Consider the following 18977-nt stretch of genomic DNA (forward strand, 5'->3'; position numbering starts at 1 on the left):
AAAAACTGCTCACATAGATAGATACTTGTAAACATAGCAAGAATTCTGGCAACAAATTTCCGTAACTCAACGGAGCGTTCAGGCAAATAGCTTTAAAATTTTTGTACAGCCACTTCAATGTATTTCGCTTTTAATAATGAATCGCACCGCAGCTCTATCATCTCTAGTTGCAAATTATCAGCAACATTTTCAGGAGCAAACGAAAATGGAGATACACACAACGAAAATTCTTGCTCGTATGAATAAAAGTCACGAAAACGGCTTTTGTATGCATCTTGTAAGGATGCTAGGGGAAGTACGTATTTACCAAATGATGTTTTCTTTGGAAGTTTGGTTGATCCATAACCGTAACTTCGCTTGAAAATTTTTTACATTGTCACATGAAGCTATATTATTTTTTTGTTCTTATCCTTGAAGTTTTAAGTTCAAATCTTGCAGGTGGCCAGTGAGATCAACGGCAAATGCCAAATCCTGAACCCAGTCGTCTGCTTGAAAATGTTCAACAGGTTCACCTTTCATTTCAAAAAAAAATATTATTTCCTTTCGTAGCAAGAAAGCCAGCGTACGTCTGTGTAGTAGGAAACACAATCGAATTCATGTCTTATGTCTTCCAAAAATGTCGAAAATTGGCGATGCTTCAAGCCACGGGCACGGGAACAGATAAAATTTATAATATCTGAAACTGGGTTAAGCACATGTTGGAACTTTTATTGCATTAAGTTGAAAACGTTACATTTAACTTTAGTTTTTTGCAGTGATATATTACATTAAAATCAGTGGGGTTTTTTTTTGTCACAATTTAAGACGGGGTACGCGGGCCGCATTGACCAAGGCCGCGGGCCGCATGCGGCCCGCAAACCCCCAGTTTGACATGCCTGCCGTAAACAAACGTATCGATGTCCCAGACTACTTATTCGAAAATCTATGCAGCCGGATATCTTGATAGAATATAATATCTTTGGTAGAAGTTACCTTTTTTGGTTTCACGATCTTGATTAGTTTCCGTGTACAATACTCGCTCGTTAATCGGACGCTTTTCAATCAGACAGGCTAGGTAATCGTAAGTTTATGGAAGCTGAGTCCAGATGTAGTTTTAATCAACATTCGGACGTTTTGTTAAAATGAATCTGCATTCTTTATGTTTCACTGATGGGGAGCATTTTAACCATGTTGTCTGGCAATATACGGGTCATTCCATGTCAAGTGTGCACAGCGAGAAAAAAAATCTTTTACGTAAGAACCAATTAAAATTCCAATATAATATTTCTTGTTTTCGAGATATGAAAGATTTAAGTTGGGTTGTCTAACAAATATTTATTCGCAGCACTCAGTGATTTCACTAAACGGCATAACTCGTCCAAAATTTTAGCCACATCTTTCATACTCGAACACATTATTTGTTTTATAACTTAAAAAAAATTCAAATAACATTTTGAACGAAAGAAAAAAAAATCGATTTACGAAATATTATAATTCCAAAAATAACTATATTTTTCCTTTTTTTTTTCGTTCCAACACTGCAAGTTCAATCATCTTAAAATTGTCTTTTAATTTTGCATACATTTTGTATTTTAAATTTCGTTATGCTTGAAAATATTTTCATTCCAATTTTTCTAATACCAGATTGCGGCATGAAACGAACGGAATCTTCTTCATGGTGTTACAGGTTTATCATGTTGAAAAAGTTGTTGTATTGAGCAACTGCTCCATCAGAAAAATGAGCATTTTCTCCAATTCATTGAACTTGGTTTTGAGAAATTCTACACTGTAGAAATAATATGCTCCAAGCAATTTGAGATGATCACGAAGTTTATTGCAATAACTTTTGAATCATCGGAGTAGTACATCTCAAATGAATGTAGCGATGCCTGGTTGTTGTTGTAGTTATTTATCCACTAAACATTGCTCATGAAGTTCTTTTCCAATTGTCTCGGCTATTTAGGAGCTGAACAATGTGAGTCACTTAAACAAATCCGTACTAATTTAGTTGAAGAAAGCAACTGGAAATTTCAACCGTAATCTTCGATTCAAGAAGTTGTTTTCAAAACTACTAGCAAGTTGCAGCAAGCTAGTGCGTAGCAAGCAAATGCGGCAACAATTCGTTCACAATGGTCAGTGAATCACTTAAAAAATCGCTCATGTTCAGTGCTCCACTCGGTATTAACAAAAAACAACTGCTGTGTTTAAGTTGTATAAATAAATGCGATATACAATGAAGAAATGCTGTACGTCAAAAGTCAATGTTCTTATATCAGTTCCGCCATAGTACATTTAGGGGATGAAATCCCAGAAAAACAAAAACAAAAAAGCCAAAATTTATGAATGTTTTGTAATCAACATACAAGCAGATTCTCGAGATTTACACATTATCTGTGAATAATTGATTTAAGATTTTTATCGCCGATATAATTGATAACATTATTCTAATGGCATGCCCCACATTATTTCACCCGCAGCATCCGCTGAGTAAGCACTTACTTAATGATGGAATACAGATTTATAATGTTTAAAATTGTTACCCAACAGCAAAACGAATTTAAACACAAAAGTGATATTAAGTACCTTTTCTTTGCAAAAGTTTGTTGCTTATTAAAGGTAACTTCAATATGCTGATTTTAAATTTAATTCGTCCAGAACATTGTGAATGGAAGTGTCAAATATTTAAGGGGCTACTGTGAGAAAATATTTGATGGACAGTTTAGTGGAGAACCCCTCGTGTGAACGAGATCGAACATGAATGTTAGAGAGGAACGACGATATTCTTCATACCCGGGATGGATGAAGACCGACCGAGAACCGCCAAGCGCGTGTAGTTTGGAAAAATAAAAGTGTAAGATTGTTCGTAATAAATAACTAATAATAAATAAGTGGTTTTAATAGACAGTAAAACTTAAATCTTTCATATCTCGAAAACAAGAAATATTATATTGAGATTTTAGTTGATTCTTACGTAAAATTTTCTCAAGAAAACAATGAAATCATAAAATTCAAGAAAAAAATATACTCTCCTTGAGAAAATTAACGTTTTATTTTTAGAGCTGTGTTTTGACGTTTAAAACGTCACTATTTCGAAAATTGAATAACATCAATCGATAGATTTTAATAAAATCTACACAACGCATATTTTGTCATTTTGGTATGATTTTTCAGTCTGGAGATATTGTATTTTAAAAATGACGAATTTTTCAAAATCTTGTAAAAAAGAAGGGAGGGTCCTGGAACGAGAGGTGGGCGGATCATTCTCAAAAATTGAGGATTTGTTTTGTAGGCCTCAGAAAGTCTTTCGGTCAAGTTTGGCGAATTTTCGATAAGATTTTTTTTCTGGCTGTGCACACTTGACATGGAATGACCCATACTTATTTTTTATCAAATGTTACTAACATCTTGATCTTGAAACTCATTCAATATAGTTTTTCTCATTACTTTTTTTTTATTTGAAACGGTTCATACCACTCCATTCTCCTGCACGCAGCCAAAGATAATTCTTAACATTCGTCGCTCGAATACTCCGAGTGTGCGCATGTCCTCCTTGAGCAATATCCATGTCTCGTGCCCGTAGAAAACAACCGGTCTAATGAGCGTCATGTACAGGTTACACTTGGATACTTCCTTTGTAAAATAAGAATGGTCTTTCGGATCCCAAATCAAAACAGCGATAGTTTTTGTATATTTTTTAATTTTACATATATGTATATATATATTTTTTGTTCTTACTATTGACAAATTATGTTTAACCTATTTATAATCACATATATTTATATATTATATAATTCATTTTAATAATAGTTATTAAATAGTTAATAGTTTTTTGTTTATACTTTCTTATCGATTCATGTGTGTGTGTGGTGACGATTTCCTCTTCTGGTTTTGTTTTTTTTTTGTTTCTTAAACCGTTTTGTTGTTCATTCAATTTTTCTTCTTTTCTAAGTGGTGAATAGAGAGGTGAGAGTGTTTCCATTACGTCCCTTTCGATTGCCACCGGTTTCTTCGAACGCACAACGGAAGTAAGACAACCGGTGCCTTCTCGCCCTTTGTTTCATACATTGTAGATTGTTTTCATTTGATCTCTCCCAGATATGAACGTGTGACTGTTGTTTGATTTTTCAAGTTCTCGTGCTCGTGTGTGCCGTGGTGATATTTGCTCATTTCGGAACTCACAATCTGCCCGGGCAACCTATTGTTCTTGTGTCGGCCGTTAAAATCTCCCACCTGAATACTTGTTAAGAAGAGAAGATGGGATGTGTTGTAATGTTGTTTCACTCTTGCTATCACACACACTCTCTCTCTCTCTCTTATTTGTCCGTTCTATACTCTCTTTTGGATTTTTTATGTTTTTGTTCTTTTATTTCAGCGGTGTGCCTTTCCCCTGTTTGATTTTACTTTCGCTTTGTTGGTTGATTTTGGTTTTCTTGATTCGATGCTGGGTTTGTTGCGAGTGATTGTAGCTCGTTACGACTTCGTTCTCTATGAGATTAGCCTTGCAACGAACCCTTGCTTGCGCTAGTGTTTTTTTTTTTATTTAAATATTAGAAATGCACCCCGCTTCAGCCGTTTTTAACGCGGGTATGTTTGATGATCTTTCAAACGGCTCTTCAACGCGTACACGTTCACGTAGTTCAGTAGTTTTCTCTTTTTCGATGGCGCTTCTCAGGGTTTGCTTTTTTTTATTTTCTTCTTGGTTTGAAAACGAATAACATCAAGAGAGAGATGCCTTTCGGTTAATTGTTGTTTGTTACACTTCTGTTAACTCAACTGGTTTTTCTTCTTTTCCAATTGATTTCGATAGATTGTGATTTGAATGCGTGTGTATATTTTTATGTGTCGTTTTTTTTAATTATTACTTTTTGTTGCGAACGCTCGCTTCCATTTGATTTTTCGTATTTGGGGGTGGGAAAGTTTAGAGATCGGTCCACTACTAGGTGATAGAAAGTGGACAGACTCTGTTATTCATAATTTTCGTTTTTGGCTTCTCTAGATGCGCGATTTTTGTTATAGTATATTGGTATTGGTCGCACTCCTGTAGTCTGATTCTTGTTATAGAATGCCCTACGTAATGCCGCTGATAAACCATCGTTCTGGATGGTTGGAAGATTTTCGAAGGCACGACCCTTGAAACCGGTGCCATTTGGACTAAGCCTTTGCTATGCGACTGTTACGGGTCGTATTCGGGAAAAGAAACTTGAAAAATGTTGGGGTGCAATTACTAGTCCGAATGGCATAGGCTCGATCTCAAAACACGTCGTTGGTTGCCCCAAAAATACATCTCATTTCGCTAAATAATGCGGCAATTTGCTTGACAGTTTGATTTTTCTTCAAGAATGTTGTTCTATTTTCGGTTTTGGTATAGTACGACATACTTTAGAGTTCTAGTGGTTTTGGTTGTTTTCTTCCTCAATTGTTCATACGAAAAAATATTATTCAATTAAATTTCTTTAATCATATCTGTAATATGTATATGCATTCTCGACACTACATCAACTCTATCTTGAGATTTTTTTTATTTAAATTTATTTTTAAAAGATATACTTGTTATATATTATGGTCATTGTTTATCTTTTACCTCTTTAATTACATCATAGTTATAATAATAGTATTCGCTATTATTACTATTGTGTGTGTGTTATGTTAGCATGGGTTTAGGGGGATTGAATTGAAACTGAAAGAGTAAAGTAATTGGTTCTTTTCCCGTATGTACGCTATACTAACCTAGAACACCTGAACTGATTCTTCCGTTTTGACTAACTTAGGGTACGCAATGAACCTGAATTTCTATGTTTTGTTTTTTTGATATTATGTGCACTGTAAAAAGTGCGTACGAACGATTTTGTCACTATCCAGAAAGGTGTATGTGGTACTAGATCTATGGTGAGAGCGTCTGTAGCAGATTGTTCCCCAACTTTTGGCAATGCTTCAGCTGAGTTCTCAGGAGAAACCGCCTTCCGATTGGCGAAGAACCCTAGACACGGCTCGGTTGCGAGCGCACTGAAACCTAATTCGACACCCGAACGCACCTCCGGAATCGTAAAGCTAGTAACACTGAGCCCCTACAGATTTCTGGATAGCGAGGAATAACGTTTCGTTGCACTGCGTTAGCGATCGATCTATTCCGGACCAGAGTGTGGTAACGCAGTGTTGCTAAAGCTGCTTCTCTCTCTCTCAAACTAAGGCTTCTCAAACCTAACGAACACAGGCTCTCTCAGTAATGCTAAACTGGAACTAAGGCGGAAAGATGAACATATGGCGACCGTGACCGTGCCGAGGATTGATGATTGTTTGTTGTTACAATACGCTGACTTTGTTTTTGACGTTAGATGAATGTGTATAGCTGTGTGCTTTATGTGTCGAGACTCGGTTCGTCCGGTTGGCTTTCTTTTTTTGTTGACCTCAGCCATAGGTTCATCTTCCATCGGGGAGTTTTCGTACATGCATACAACGGTTTTTTTTTGGTGTTCGCACTCCCCTCATCGGGAATGCGACTCTGGTTGTTGGTAGAATGACACTGAGAATGTTATAGGGAACGCACCCCTATAAGTAGATTTTTTTTCTCCGTTTTGACTTTCCGGCTCAACCGAATCCTAACCTGATGTTTCCTGTCTTGAAGCTAAAATCGAATCGGCATTTGTTCCAACCTTCCAATCTTCCTGTCTCGGAAGATTCCGTGCGTTGGCTAAACATTCCCAAGGTAGGTCATTCGTAACCGCGCTGGGCACACCACTAGAGACACTAGTTACGATACTCAATTTTCAGTAAAAGAGAGACCTTCGATCATGCTCTCACAGGTTGCTGTTCACTCACGAATTCGGAGCGGAGTCGATCGAGAGACTCGTTTGGAACATTGAGTGGTGCCATCCAGGGCGTGCTCGCAGCACGGTTTCCGGCAATGGTCAGGTTTACTCGTAATAATAGTTTTGTTTTTGGTTTGTTTTTATCGTTGGTAAAGGAAACTTTTTTTTTTCGTGTCTGCTATTATGAATGGTTACTTTCACCCGCTGCTGTACTATTAAACTAGTTGCATATGTGAATGAATTTTTGTTTTGACTTTAACTTCAAGTGACCAGTATTGGTGAAAATATTTTTGTTTTTGTGTTCAATGTTTTGGTATGCGTCGTTGATGCTCTCTCTAGAGTGAATGGATGTCAAGTTTGGGGTTAATTTTTCGTTTGTTTTTTTTTATTATTTTGTTTTTGGCAAGTGAGTTTCCCTTGTTTCGTGACTAGATTTGGGTATGCTTTGATCTACAATATTCAATAGATTTGTTTTATGTAGTTTTGGTAAAATACCATACAGAACGTAATTGTTCAAATTACAATTTACGGCTATAATTGTTTTTCATTTTTTCTTACGGTACGTAACACCTTTTTGTATCTTTGTTTTGTAACTTAATGCAGTTTTTCTTGTTTGTGTTTATTCGTAGTTTGAACTAAAATAACATAATCAATACATATATGCATCTCACCTATTTCACGCAGATTTGTTCAAAACCAGTTTCTATCGTTGGAGATTGATTCCTCCTGTTCATATGTCTTCTACCTTTTTCTGCTTCTTTGGTTTACATACGCGCACCGTGCTACACTTCCTGCTAGCATTGAAAACGCTTCAAAATATTCCTTCCGGTTCAGTGTATCTCTTATTCCTGTTTATTTCTTTTTTTTTTGTTTTATCCTCTGTTTTTTCATCAATAAGCGTATTAGAATAAGTGTTTTATTTCTTCCATCTCAATTTTACTTTGTTATGTTTCTGTTTCCCTATTTTTATTCGTTTTCTTCTGCTTCCTACCTTGTTTACTAGGGTTTTCCACTAATAATCATAACTTCTCAATCAAATATAATTATTTGCATACCCACCCGGCATTATTAGCTACTTTTCCATTTTTTTTCATCGCTTCCGCAGCTTTTTCTCTCGTTTGGAAGCTTCAGGTGATTGCATTGAAAATTTAATTTTTACCCATTTTTTTTGTTGTCACCTGCTCGTGTGTTTGTGTTTGTTGTGTATAGAAAAATAATAGAAATAAAAATCTCAGTAAATATAGTCAACAACTTTTCCGTATAAATACTTGTGTTAAAGATTTTAGATATCCCTCATGATTTTTCCATCAAACCACCCGTTTCGTCATTTCCGGCGAAGATAACGGATCGTTTTCCCAAATTTCCGGCACGATTTGAGGGTGTTTAATATTCTCGAACCCTGGTTTGTTCGCTCCCGTTTTTTCATTCTCTCTGTTTTTGGTTATGGTTCGCTGCATGAGTCAGTACGGTCTAAAAACATGGTACCCTTATTGTTGTTTTTTTCTCTCTATCGACGAGTTTGTGTTTGTGGTGTTTCAAAACGGGAGTCTTGTGTTCATGTGTATGTGTGTTTTTTGTAAGTGAGTGTATACTACCAATATGTGCTGGAACGAAGCTCAAACATTTGAACTTATATAGTGAATGGAAGAAAAAACATCATCAAAGTAGGTTGAAATGTTTTTCAATCGTTTGTATTATTTACGTTAACTTGAAGTTACTGTTTTGTAGATGGATTCTATAAAAATAATATTGAATAATTGAAAACACTTCAAAACAACAAAAACTAAGACGACACTTTCATAATGAAGAAAAGTGTGAACTTACTGTGTACTGTGTACGTGAAATGTGCTGTTTGCACCCTCTTCAGTGTTTGTGTTTGTGTTTGTGTGTATTGTTCCATTCCTGCATTGTCGAATTTCCCGCTACGAAATTTAGGTTATCGTTTCGTATTGTGTGTTCCTCATTGTTGGTTTGTTTTTTTTTTTGCTCCATATTTTCTTCTTCCTACGTTCCAGTGATTGCTATTTCTTTCTTCGATTGCTTCCACATTTTTTTTCCAATCGAGTAAGAATTAGCACTTTCTCTGCTGAACAATGTTTCCTTTGTTTGATATTACTATTGAGAGGAATTTTTCCTCTTCTGTTATTCTTTCATTGTTTTGCTGCGCACTAGAGTTGTGCCTGTCGGCGCACTATTGTTCCTCAAGTAGTCTGCTTTGGTTGTTTACACACGGATGTTATTTGTTATTGTTGTATTCCTCCGGAGCCATTAATTTAACGTTTCTTGATCGTTTGCTCGATTTGTTACTTTGCTTTTGTTTGTTTTCGCTTCGCGTTAAGTATTGGGCTATAGGATTTCAGTTTTGGTTTGTTTTGTTTTCATTATAGTTTTTTTTTTGGCAAAAGTTTTTTGTTCCCACGGGGTTGAATGCTGTACAGTTAGTAGTTTGCTTGATTTGAATATCGTTTGATCATATTTTGCCTGTTTCCAGAAGCGAAATTAGCACTGCCTGTTCAATGTTTCTGTGTTGTGTTCCTGTCGCATCGTCACATGCCGCCGACTTGTTTTTTTAAACTAGAATTGGATTTATTAGGTGGTTTCGCAACATTTTTATACGTCTCGATGAATATTCCAGTATGATTTGGTGTGTACGTGTGAGTGAATGAATTTACTAATTGTTTTGATTGCCTTTTGTCAATTGGGTTCGCATGTGTGTGTGGATGTGTTTGTGTTCGTATTTCTCAGTGCAGGTGTGTTTGGACCTTGTACTAGGATTTTGTTTTCAGTTTTCAAATTTATTTCTTGTTTTTTTTTTTTTACTACAATTACGTAAGGGTGGGCTGGGGAAGTGCTTGATACCGTTGGTATTTTGTGGATTCCAAAGTAAATCCTGCACGTTTTGCGTTTATCTTTTGAACAGCTGATTTTGCTTGATTATTTCTATGTGTCATTGTTTTTGTTTGTTTGTGTTCGTGCCGATGTGAGTATATGACTGTGTAAGTGAGTGTTCTGTCTGTGAGATTTCAAATCGCTAACTATAAATGTGTCTCCAATATTTCCACTAAATAACTACATTTGTGACGACGTTCTCGTCATCACTAGTTGAGATATCTATAGATCCCATCCCGAGACATGTGTCGCTCACAGACGACAAATGATAGTTTTCGAATTGTTTAACTTAAAAGCGAAAATTCTATTGGGGATCGGTTGCTTTTTAGAAGTTTGGATTATTCTCCTGTCCTAGGGGGATGGTGTTGTGGTGAGAGATGGTTGTGAGCCCGGGGTACCCGGTTCTAATTCCGGATCCGAGTCCGAATGGTGTGGAGCCCTTTCGGTGGCTCGAGCCGTTATTAGCGCCATGGTGGATGTGGTAGTGTCAACAAACGACGAAGCACGTTAAATTAATCGCTCGTTATACCAAATTCAGAAATCGGTATTGTTCGAATCGACCTCTTCCGGTTCCTGCGGGGCGGTCAGGGTCATTTGCATCCCCGACGGTCCCATCACCTGCATCGTGGGTTCGGTGTTTCGGCGCTTCATTTTACCCTTCATCTTTTTCAACATGGTCGCCTGTACCGTCCGGTCAGCGATTTTTTATCATTTTTTTTACATCGTTTGGGTTTAGTTGAGTTGGATTTGTGATGGCAAAATAGTTCGAATTCATTGGGAAAGATGCACACAAGTTCATAGATCGTTTCGTTTTTTGTTTTCAGATCGTGGAAAGGTGCAGAAAAATTATTTGCAACAAATCGATGGACAGTATTTTCATTTTGTTTAGGTTGAATTTTCATCGCACGGTTTATTCGGATTGTTGAGGATGGTTTGGCGTAATCGAAAGTATTTTTTGTGGTGTTAATATGTTGGCATTCGAGTATCATCACGTAGGGTGTTTTCCATGATTTATTTTTCATATTATTAAGAAAAAGAGAAAAGAAAAAAATGCATTTTGTGGTGAAAACAATGTAGGACTTAATCCAATTTTTCGACATCAGCAAATTAAATGTTAGAAAACTGAAACAAAATCTCGTTAAAATGCAAAGGGGAAGTTTAAAATTACTCATTCAAAAATAGCGAAATTTTAGCATATGTCAAACCAGAGAAGAAAAATATAAGAATATTGAGAACAAGAAATCAATGGCATAGCACTTAAAAAAATTTTTTTTGGGTTTACGGACAGTAGCAATGCATCATTCCAATATTGATAAAAGACACAATCACAGTCGAAGAAGATAAAAAAAATACGACGAAATGAATGCGAAAGAGACTGAATTTAGGAAATCAAACTGTAAAATTAGATAAATGACTAGATCTTAATTCAATCATTCTGGAATTCCAACTTTGGGAACAGTTTTTATTAAAAAAAAGATTTAAGGAAAATGTGAATTATGAATGAAAAATTTGAGAAACTAAGAGGTCTAAAAAGTCAGAATCCAAAACCCGATGTTCATAATCTGGAATCAAAATAATAATTCAAATTAAGAATAAAAATTCATAATTCAGAATTATCTGAGTTCTAATTCTGAATTCAAAATCAAGAATCAGAAATCGGAATATAAGTTCAAAAGTCCAATTCAAAATTCAAAATCATCATGTTTAAGAATGCTAATTTCGAATCAGGTTTGAATCAAAATTCAGAATCAGCAGTTAGGATCCAAATAAACAAAAAAAAACAGAATCACAATCTGAAATTCGTTGAACTTCTAGGAACTCGAGCACATTTTTTCAAGCTACGATTTCAGTTGTCTATTCTATCTTTGCCGTTGCCTAAACACACTTTGAAATTATAATAAACATACATCATCAGAGCCTAAAAGGGCTAATTAGATCGTTCATCGAAAAAAAAAACAAGCTAAAATATTCGGGAAAGACGAAAAGCATTCGTAAACAACAGAAAGACCGAGAAAAAAAACTAAACTAACGATGATTGAAGCCTTTTTATCAATATCAAAATAATTTAATCTTCGATTTCCTTTAAAAACGAGCTAGATATGGATTATGCCATTGCGATATGGACACTTCAGAAAATTGTTCTAACATTGAACGGTTTTTTATTTGAAACAAACGGTGAACAGCGCTTATTTTTGATTGAATTTAGATACTAGGTAAAAGGTATTTAAACAGATGAATGAAAGCAATACAAAACTAATCTAAGTAAGAGAGTTGTTTTCGAACAAAAAATAAAAAAGTTAGAAGAATATATTCGTTAACGATTAATTATATACTGGATAACTCAGTGTGTTATTTAGTATACAAAGTGTGTAGGGTGTGTGAGTGTGAGTGTTTTTTATTTGATTCTCGGAGAAGGGACGGAAATTCGGTGAAAATACGTGATAGAGAAATACAGATGACATCACTGGAAGGTGTGAGTGCTTCCGCTTCCGTTCTGTACGAATTCGGTAGATGGTGTTCGTGTTTCGTATTAAAAATTTCATATACTCGGAATAAATGCAATATGGTAAAAAGTGTGGGTGTTCACAAATCGAAAAGTGAGATTCGGTGGCGTGAGAGTTTTGAGGGGATTGGAAACGAAATCTTTTGAGTTTTCCATCACACTGTACAGATGTAGAAAAACTGTCCTACGTCGAACAGTTCGGATCAAATGTGCTATTATTCGTGATATAAGTGTTATATTTGCTTTCATTAAGTTTTACTACTGATGACTGCCATTAACAATTCAAGTTCAAACAGGCTCTCTAGTGTTTTCAACTAATACTTAATCTTTCTGCGAAAGTAATAACAATGCTATACTTTAAGTACACAAAACATTAACCGTTGTTTATAATGCATTTGTTTCGAAAAATAAGATCTCAGCCTATGCATAAAATCCAAAGCTCTCTACTTTTTCCCTTTTCTCTCTCTCTCTCTCAGAGACCTAGCTGATTGTATTCTTCGTATCTTTGGTAGGTCGTATTGGCATTATTGTAGTCTAGGGTTCATTGAAAAACACAAAGTTCTATTACAGGTGGTGCGCATCGTTGAAAGATCCCCAGCCCGCCAAACTTGTCCAGTAGGCAAGAGATATTTTCGGGGTTTTTGTTTTTTTTTTTAAGACGATTCAGTTAGAGGGAGGTTAAGAAATACAGGAAAAGTTTACAGAAAGCAGGAAAACAGAAAACTAGGACCGGACGGACGGGAACTCTATGCTCCTCCGCTCATCGCGTCTTTATCACGGTCTCCATTTTCCGGAGGTCCCCCCTGCGAGAATCCCGCCACGGCCGGCGAGATATGCGGCTCAGTGAGTCTCCGTTTGCTCTTAATCTTTTTCAGCATCGTGGCCTACGTATATAGAGAGAGGAGGGGTTTTTTTAGTAAAGGGTCAGGGACCGAAAGATGGAACGAATTGATTTTGCAGTTTGACGAGAAAACGCAGAAACGAAAAACATAATGGGAAACGGAACTAAAAGAAAAAATAAAAATAAGACACACACACAAGTTTTGATACAACTGGCTTCATTATAGTTGAGTTGTATCGATTTAAATTTAAGTTTAATTACAACAAGTCAATAGTTTGACGTTAGAGACTCTCTGGTCAACAGCCGTAGAATGCCACCCGGAGAGGCTTATGGAATGTCCAAAATAAGCACCGCAAAAACATTGAGCCAGTATAAAACACGCACACACAAACAAAAAAAAACATTTAACATTTTATCTTAACCTCATCAATCACAAACTGATGTGAATTATCCCTGCTAAGTAAATTGATTGCTGATCGGAAATTGCTTCACAAGAGAGAATTTCATCGTGAGCAGAGTTCTCTGGCGATGTTTAATAAGCCAAACTCTACTCTACTATTTCAGCTAGTTTCTTGTCGGAGGAAGATCAGAAGTCTGGATCAGGAGCCACTCTGAATCGTACTGAAGAGAACGGCAAAGTTGTCGGTTATCATGGTTGGCAATTTTCCACCTGAGCGGCTTGAAAAACACACCTCAGTGCAATTTTCCGTTCTCTTCACCAACCCAGCTCGGTTGAGACGCCGGCCTTACACCAAATTAAAGAGCAGTGAAAACCATATTACCGGGTAAAGGCGAGAGTGAAAATTCAAAAGATAAATTCAGAGGATAAGCTCTAGAGTCTATAGCAACTCGGAAGGTTGAAGTTTTTTGCAACATAAGGAAAAAAAAACTTTTCGTAATGTTTGTAACTTTTTTTTTAACTCAAAAGTGAGTATGACCGAGGTTCAAAACATACACTGAACCTCGAAAATACCCAAACTTGAGAACTTTCCCCACCATCCCGAATGAACCTACAGGTTTGGCTATTGACGGCTTAGTCTAAAGTTAAACTCTTGACAGAGAACTGATCCCCCAAAATCTGATACTACAATGAAATGGAAACAAAAAAAAAACGATGTGGGTTCGGGAATCAAACCCATACCGGCAGTGGCGCTGCGATTACCATCTAAGGATGCTAACCGCTCGAACACCGAAGGGCTGTTGGGTATGATTGCTTCAGCAACGTATATGTGAGGCTTTCTATGAAGGAAGCAGGAATAAAATTATCCCCCAAAAAAACAGTTCCTCGCTTTGAACTGACCACCCAAACGTAGATCTGCCACGATGGAGGTAGTAGAAGCAGATTTTCCAACATTAAAAAATCCCACAAAAAAATAGTTCTCCTCTTGAAGGGCAAGTTTGGCATGTTGATAAGCCGTGATTTCTTCACAAACATGAGTTGTCAATATTGAACTCAGGTTTGGGGGGTGGACGTTCTCAAGTTTGGGAACTTTTGATTTTCAGTGTAGTTCGATTCTATGAACTTAAAGTTAAGTATCATTTTTCCTTCTTGCGATGGTTGAAAACGGAGTTCGAACTGCGAACTCAAAATTGTTCCCTTTTTTTCCTTTGGCGAGGGAGCAAAGCTGAGCTCGATCTTTGAACTCGAAATCGAACTTTTTTTGTTGGACTGAAAACACTTAGCAGTTCACTTCCAACCGGAACAGCAACCAACGAACACGACGCAAAATTTTGTCGTTCCGGAACAATTACCGGAAGACTATGAAGGAACTTCATAATGAAATGTCCACCGTGTCAGCGTAAAATTCTGTCCGTCATTGTCATCATATAGTGAGCGGTTTGGAATGTCCGGAAACTTCCGGATGTTATTTACTTCCCGTGAGAAGTAACATCCGGAAGTTTTCTTCGACCGGAAGTGTCAAAACTTTCCAAAGCTCTGTAATTGCAATGCAATGTGCCGGAACAGAAACATCCGGGTACAAATTTGTTTAACCATCCTTTCATTTCCTGAAAATAAACAACTTTCCAATAAAAAGGATAAATTTGAGTTCGACTGCCGAACTTAGTATTGAGTATCCCGATCAGGAGAGCATATCAAAATATTAACTCAAACGTATCTCACCAAGATATTTACATCTGATTCAGTTATAATTAAGTACTCAAAATTTTTGATTTTAAGTTTCTCCAATATGAATTATATCTTATTCTGATTGACAGACTTGAATGGGTTCCCGATCAGGAGAGCATATCAAAATAATAATTCAAACGTATCTCACCAAGATATTTACATCTGATTCAGTTATAATTAAGTACTCAAACATTTCGATTTCAAGTTTCTCCAATCTGAATTATATCTTATTCTGATTGACAGACTTGAATGGGTTTTTTTTCGGATTGTCCCAGAATAAAATGATTATATCTTATTTTGATATACGTACAACTTTTTCTGAAACACGGACATCGAAGTCAACGGCTCAAACCTTACATTAACGAGTTTCGCTCAACAGATTCATAAAATTGAATCCAAGTTTTGGGAAACCAAAAATGGGGCATGGTTTTAGCAAATAATGTTGTTTATTGACATTCCACTAGAAAATTTTCTCGAAGCACTCATATCTGGATAAGTTATAATTTTGATAGGTTTTGCTCTGCCCAATATCAAACTATGCTATCTGAACGAGATATAATCTTGTAAGGAGCATATCTAAAATTGATATAATTTAGCTATGATCGCATGGATTTTTTGATATAATTTGAGATATTTTAACATCCTACGAGTACTGAATAATAACTCATTTAGATAGGAAAAATATTAGTATCAAAATATCTCATCTTGATATAATTTAGTTTTTCCCTCCTGATCGGGTTGAGCTCATTTTCAATGATAAAATTTTTTTGCGGATTGTCCTTAAATAAAACGATTATATCTTATTTTGATATACGAACAACTTTTTCTGAAACACGGACATCGAAGTTAACGGCCCAAACTGTACTTTAATGAAATTCGCTCAACAGATTCTTGAAATAGAATCATAATTTTAGGAAACCATAAATGGAACATGGTTTCAGCAAACAATGTGGGTTATTGACATTCCACTAGAAAGTTTCACGAAGCATGCATATCTAGATAAGTTATAATTCTGATAGGTTTTGTTCTGCCTAATATCAAACTATGCTATCTGAACGAGATATAATCTTGATAGGAGCATATCAAAAACTGATATAATTTAGCTATGATCGTATAGAATTTCTGATATAATTTGAGATATTTTAACATCCTACGAGTACTGAATTATAACTCATTTAGATAGAAAATAAATTAGTATCAAAATATCTCATCTTGATATAATTTTGTTTTTCCCTCCTGATCGGGATGCCTATCAGAACTTAGTTTTGCGATTGTCCAGTCGAACTCAAAGTTGAGGGCTGCCACTGAAGTGCTATTTTGAACAAAAAATTCTTAATTTTGAATTTAAAAAAGGAGCGTGTAGATTTGTTTTGTACTGAAAGTTTTTGAGGTTATATTTTCCCCTGTCTCATCAGTACACGATTAGCAAATTTGCGTGGGAAATTTCAAAAACAACTCTATTGCTGCTTGCCTTTACTCATCTGCCGATGTGTTCGCTTCTGCACTCACTTTTAGTTGCGCTAGTCTTGGTGAAAAAAAGTACCCGAAGGTTCTTCTGTCAACCATAATCGTGGCAGAAGGTAGAGTAGGATTTTTCCAGATTTTTTTTCCAACTTAGGGTACAAACCAGGCTTCATTTTGCTCATCTTGCCCAAAATGAGACAGTGAACTTTTTCGCTCCTAAGAACTGTGAGTCGATTTCAAATGAGCATTTCATCATCTGTTGCTGAGAGAGCGAAGAGAAATTTTTTCTTTAACGAATGATCACTCTTCTACTGTCAGAGTCAGAGCACTGTTGGTGTGTGACTCTGAAAAAACCTCTTCAGCGCTTCGTGTGATGAGTGAAACGAATTACTCAGTGAATGCAAGGGAATAGTTATGCCACAGACAAGTTATGCTATTCTAATCGCTCCTAGGAGAAAAAGAAATGAAAATGGAATAGGGCTGTTTCACCAAATCACGTGGACAGCTTAAATGTGTAAATGAACCGTCCTCTTTTATATGGAATTATGGAACATTGGCCCAAGCATTTGTCAACCTGCCTTTTTGCTGGGGATATTCTGACAATCATAAATTGAAGAATTTGACAGGCCGGAAGTAAAATTCAAATAACAAAAGTTATTAATTTCGAAATTTAAAGAATCAGAGATCACTGGGTCAGCTAGTGCTGAAATAAACCACAACCGAAGCATCACAACTCTGTTCAGTCGTTGATTTCTCAGCCAGTAACTGAGAAGCTGATAAACATTTCTCCCTGCGAGAATGAAATTGGGTGACTGCGTTTTTGAAATGCTCTGCAACAAAACATGGGCTGCTTGATCTCTTTAAGTGTGAGAAAGCATATTTCTCTTAGGCATTTGACAAGCAGATGAGAAAAAGTGAGCAAAAATCAAGAGAATCGAAGAAGCCTGCTGAAAACCGCATGAAACACCCACACTACGGTTATCTCTCTGACGCTATGGTACACCATTTTGAAATCCAACATGACAGCTTCCGCTCAACTGTAAAATATTGTAAATGAGTGAAAATTGCATAAAAAAAACTTACAAACCAATGACAAAAATACACAAAATTATGGAAAAAGGGAAAAATATGTCCAGGGCTAAAAGTTGGTCAGTTTTTAGTAACTTCGTCCCGTTTTTTTAAGCGTGTCACTCACCTGTTTCTTTTTTTAAATTTTGGTCACTGATGTCACTATTATAAATAGTTTTCTTACAAATTCAATTTTATTTTATTGTGCTATTTTTGCTTTAAGTCTCAAATATCCATGTATAAAAACGTATTTTATCAACGTTTATATGTAGCTTTACCCTTAAAAGCTTTGTTTCAGTTTTCTTATATTTTTAATTTATCTTTAAGTGAAGTCTAGACTTTTAATTTTTAATGGAATTCAATGTTCAAAAGTAAAATACAACAAATTTGTCTGGGATACAAAATTTCGACACTTTTTTCGTTAGTCAATTGTTTCAATAATTTTTTTTTTTTAATTTTCATATATTTCTATAATATTTTTACTTTTGCGTCGTTTTCTGGAATCGTCTGGAATTTTCATTTTTCCTCATTTTAATGTACTTGTAAAAGCTTTAATTTATAAAATGTATTATTCTTAAGCTAATTCCAAAAATCAATATAAAAATATTTCCAATATTTATTAGAATTCTCATATTTTTCAGTACTCATTTCCTTAAAAAAGTCTTTTTTGAATTTCTAAGTTTCTCAGGTCTCAAATTTTTCGTTTTGGCTCTAGGGAAATTGAGTTTTGGTCTTCGACAAAATTGTTCAGCAGAACATTGATTGAGTTTTATCAATTGGCACAAAAACGATTAGCTGGCTCATTTCCAAAATAGAAAAAAATATGCTCTTTTTTAAGAACAAAATTTCAAATTTCCCCGTTCAAACCTTAACGTAAAAAATAACTGACCTATGAAAACGTAAAATTCTCAAAAACATGGATGAGTTTTGATTCAAAACTTATCTTTTAAGACCTGAGAAATCCAAATATAACCCAAATTGACTCAGTCTGATGGCATGTATATTTTTTTGCTTGCCAGTAGCCTATGAATCCTCTTTTTAAAAAAATGTTTTAAAACAAAAAGAATTGACTAATAGTCTACACTAGGAAACAGTATTTTTGGTGCCTATGTTTTAATAACTGTTTTTGGAAGACGTTGGCGTCCTGAATTCGAATAATTTGCCAGATTTTGTCTATCAGTTCTGGTTCTAGTGATATGGCGTGTGGAAATGTTGAAATTTATTGATTTTGATTAATGATTTTGAAACTATTTATTATCCTCCATTCAATCAAGGAATCAGATTTTGCCTAGATATTAT

General features: G+C 35.7%; 1 protein-coding gene across 3 annotated transcripts in view; it reads right to left on the minus strand.

The window, feature by feature from the left end:
- Window positions 1-3659: 3659 nt before the first annotated feature.
- Window positions 3660-18977, minus strand: part of LOC129740461 (diacylglycerol kinase theta) — a 102554-nt gene continuing 87236 nt past the window's right edge. For all 3 annotated transcript variants that reach the window (XM_055732145.1, XM_055732144.1, XM_055732146.1), the window contains one exon: window positions 3660-10355. In XM_055732145.1, coding sequence (XP_055588120.1) covers window positions 10209-10355 — 147 coding nt within the window. In that variant the 3' untranslated portion in view covers window positions 3660-10208. The remainder of the gene's footprint in view (window positions 10356-18977) is intronic.

This window comes from Uranotaenia lowii, chromosome 1 (assembly GCF_029784155.1).
Source record: "Uranotaenia lowii strain MFRU-FL chromosome 1, ASM2978415v1, whole genome shotgun sequence".
NCBI lineage: Eukaryota > Metazoa > Arthropoda > Insecta > Diptera > Culicidae > Uranotaenia > Uranotaenia lowii.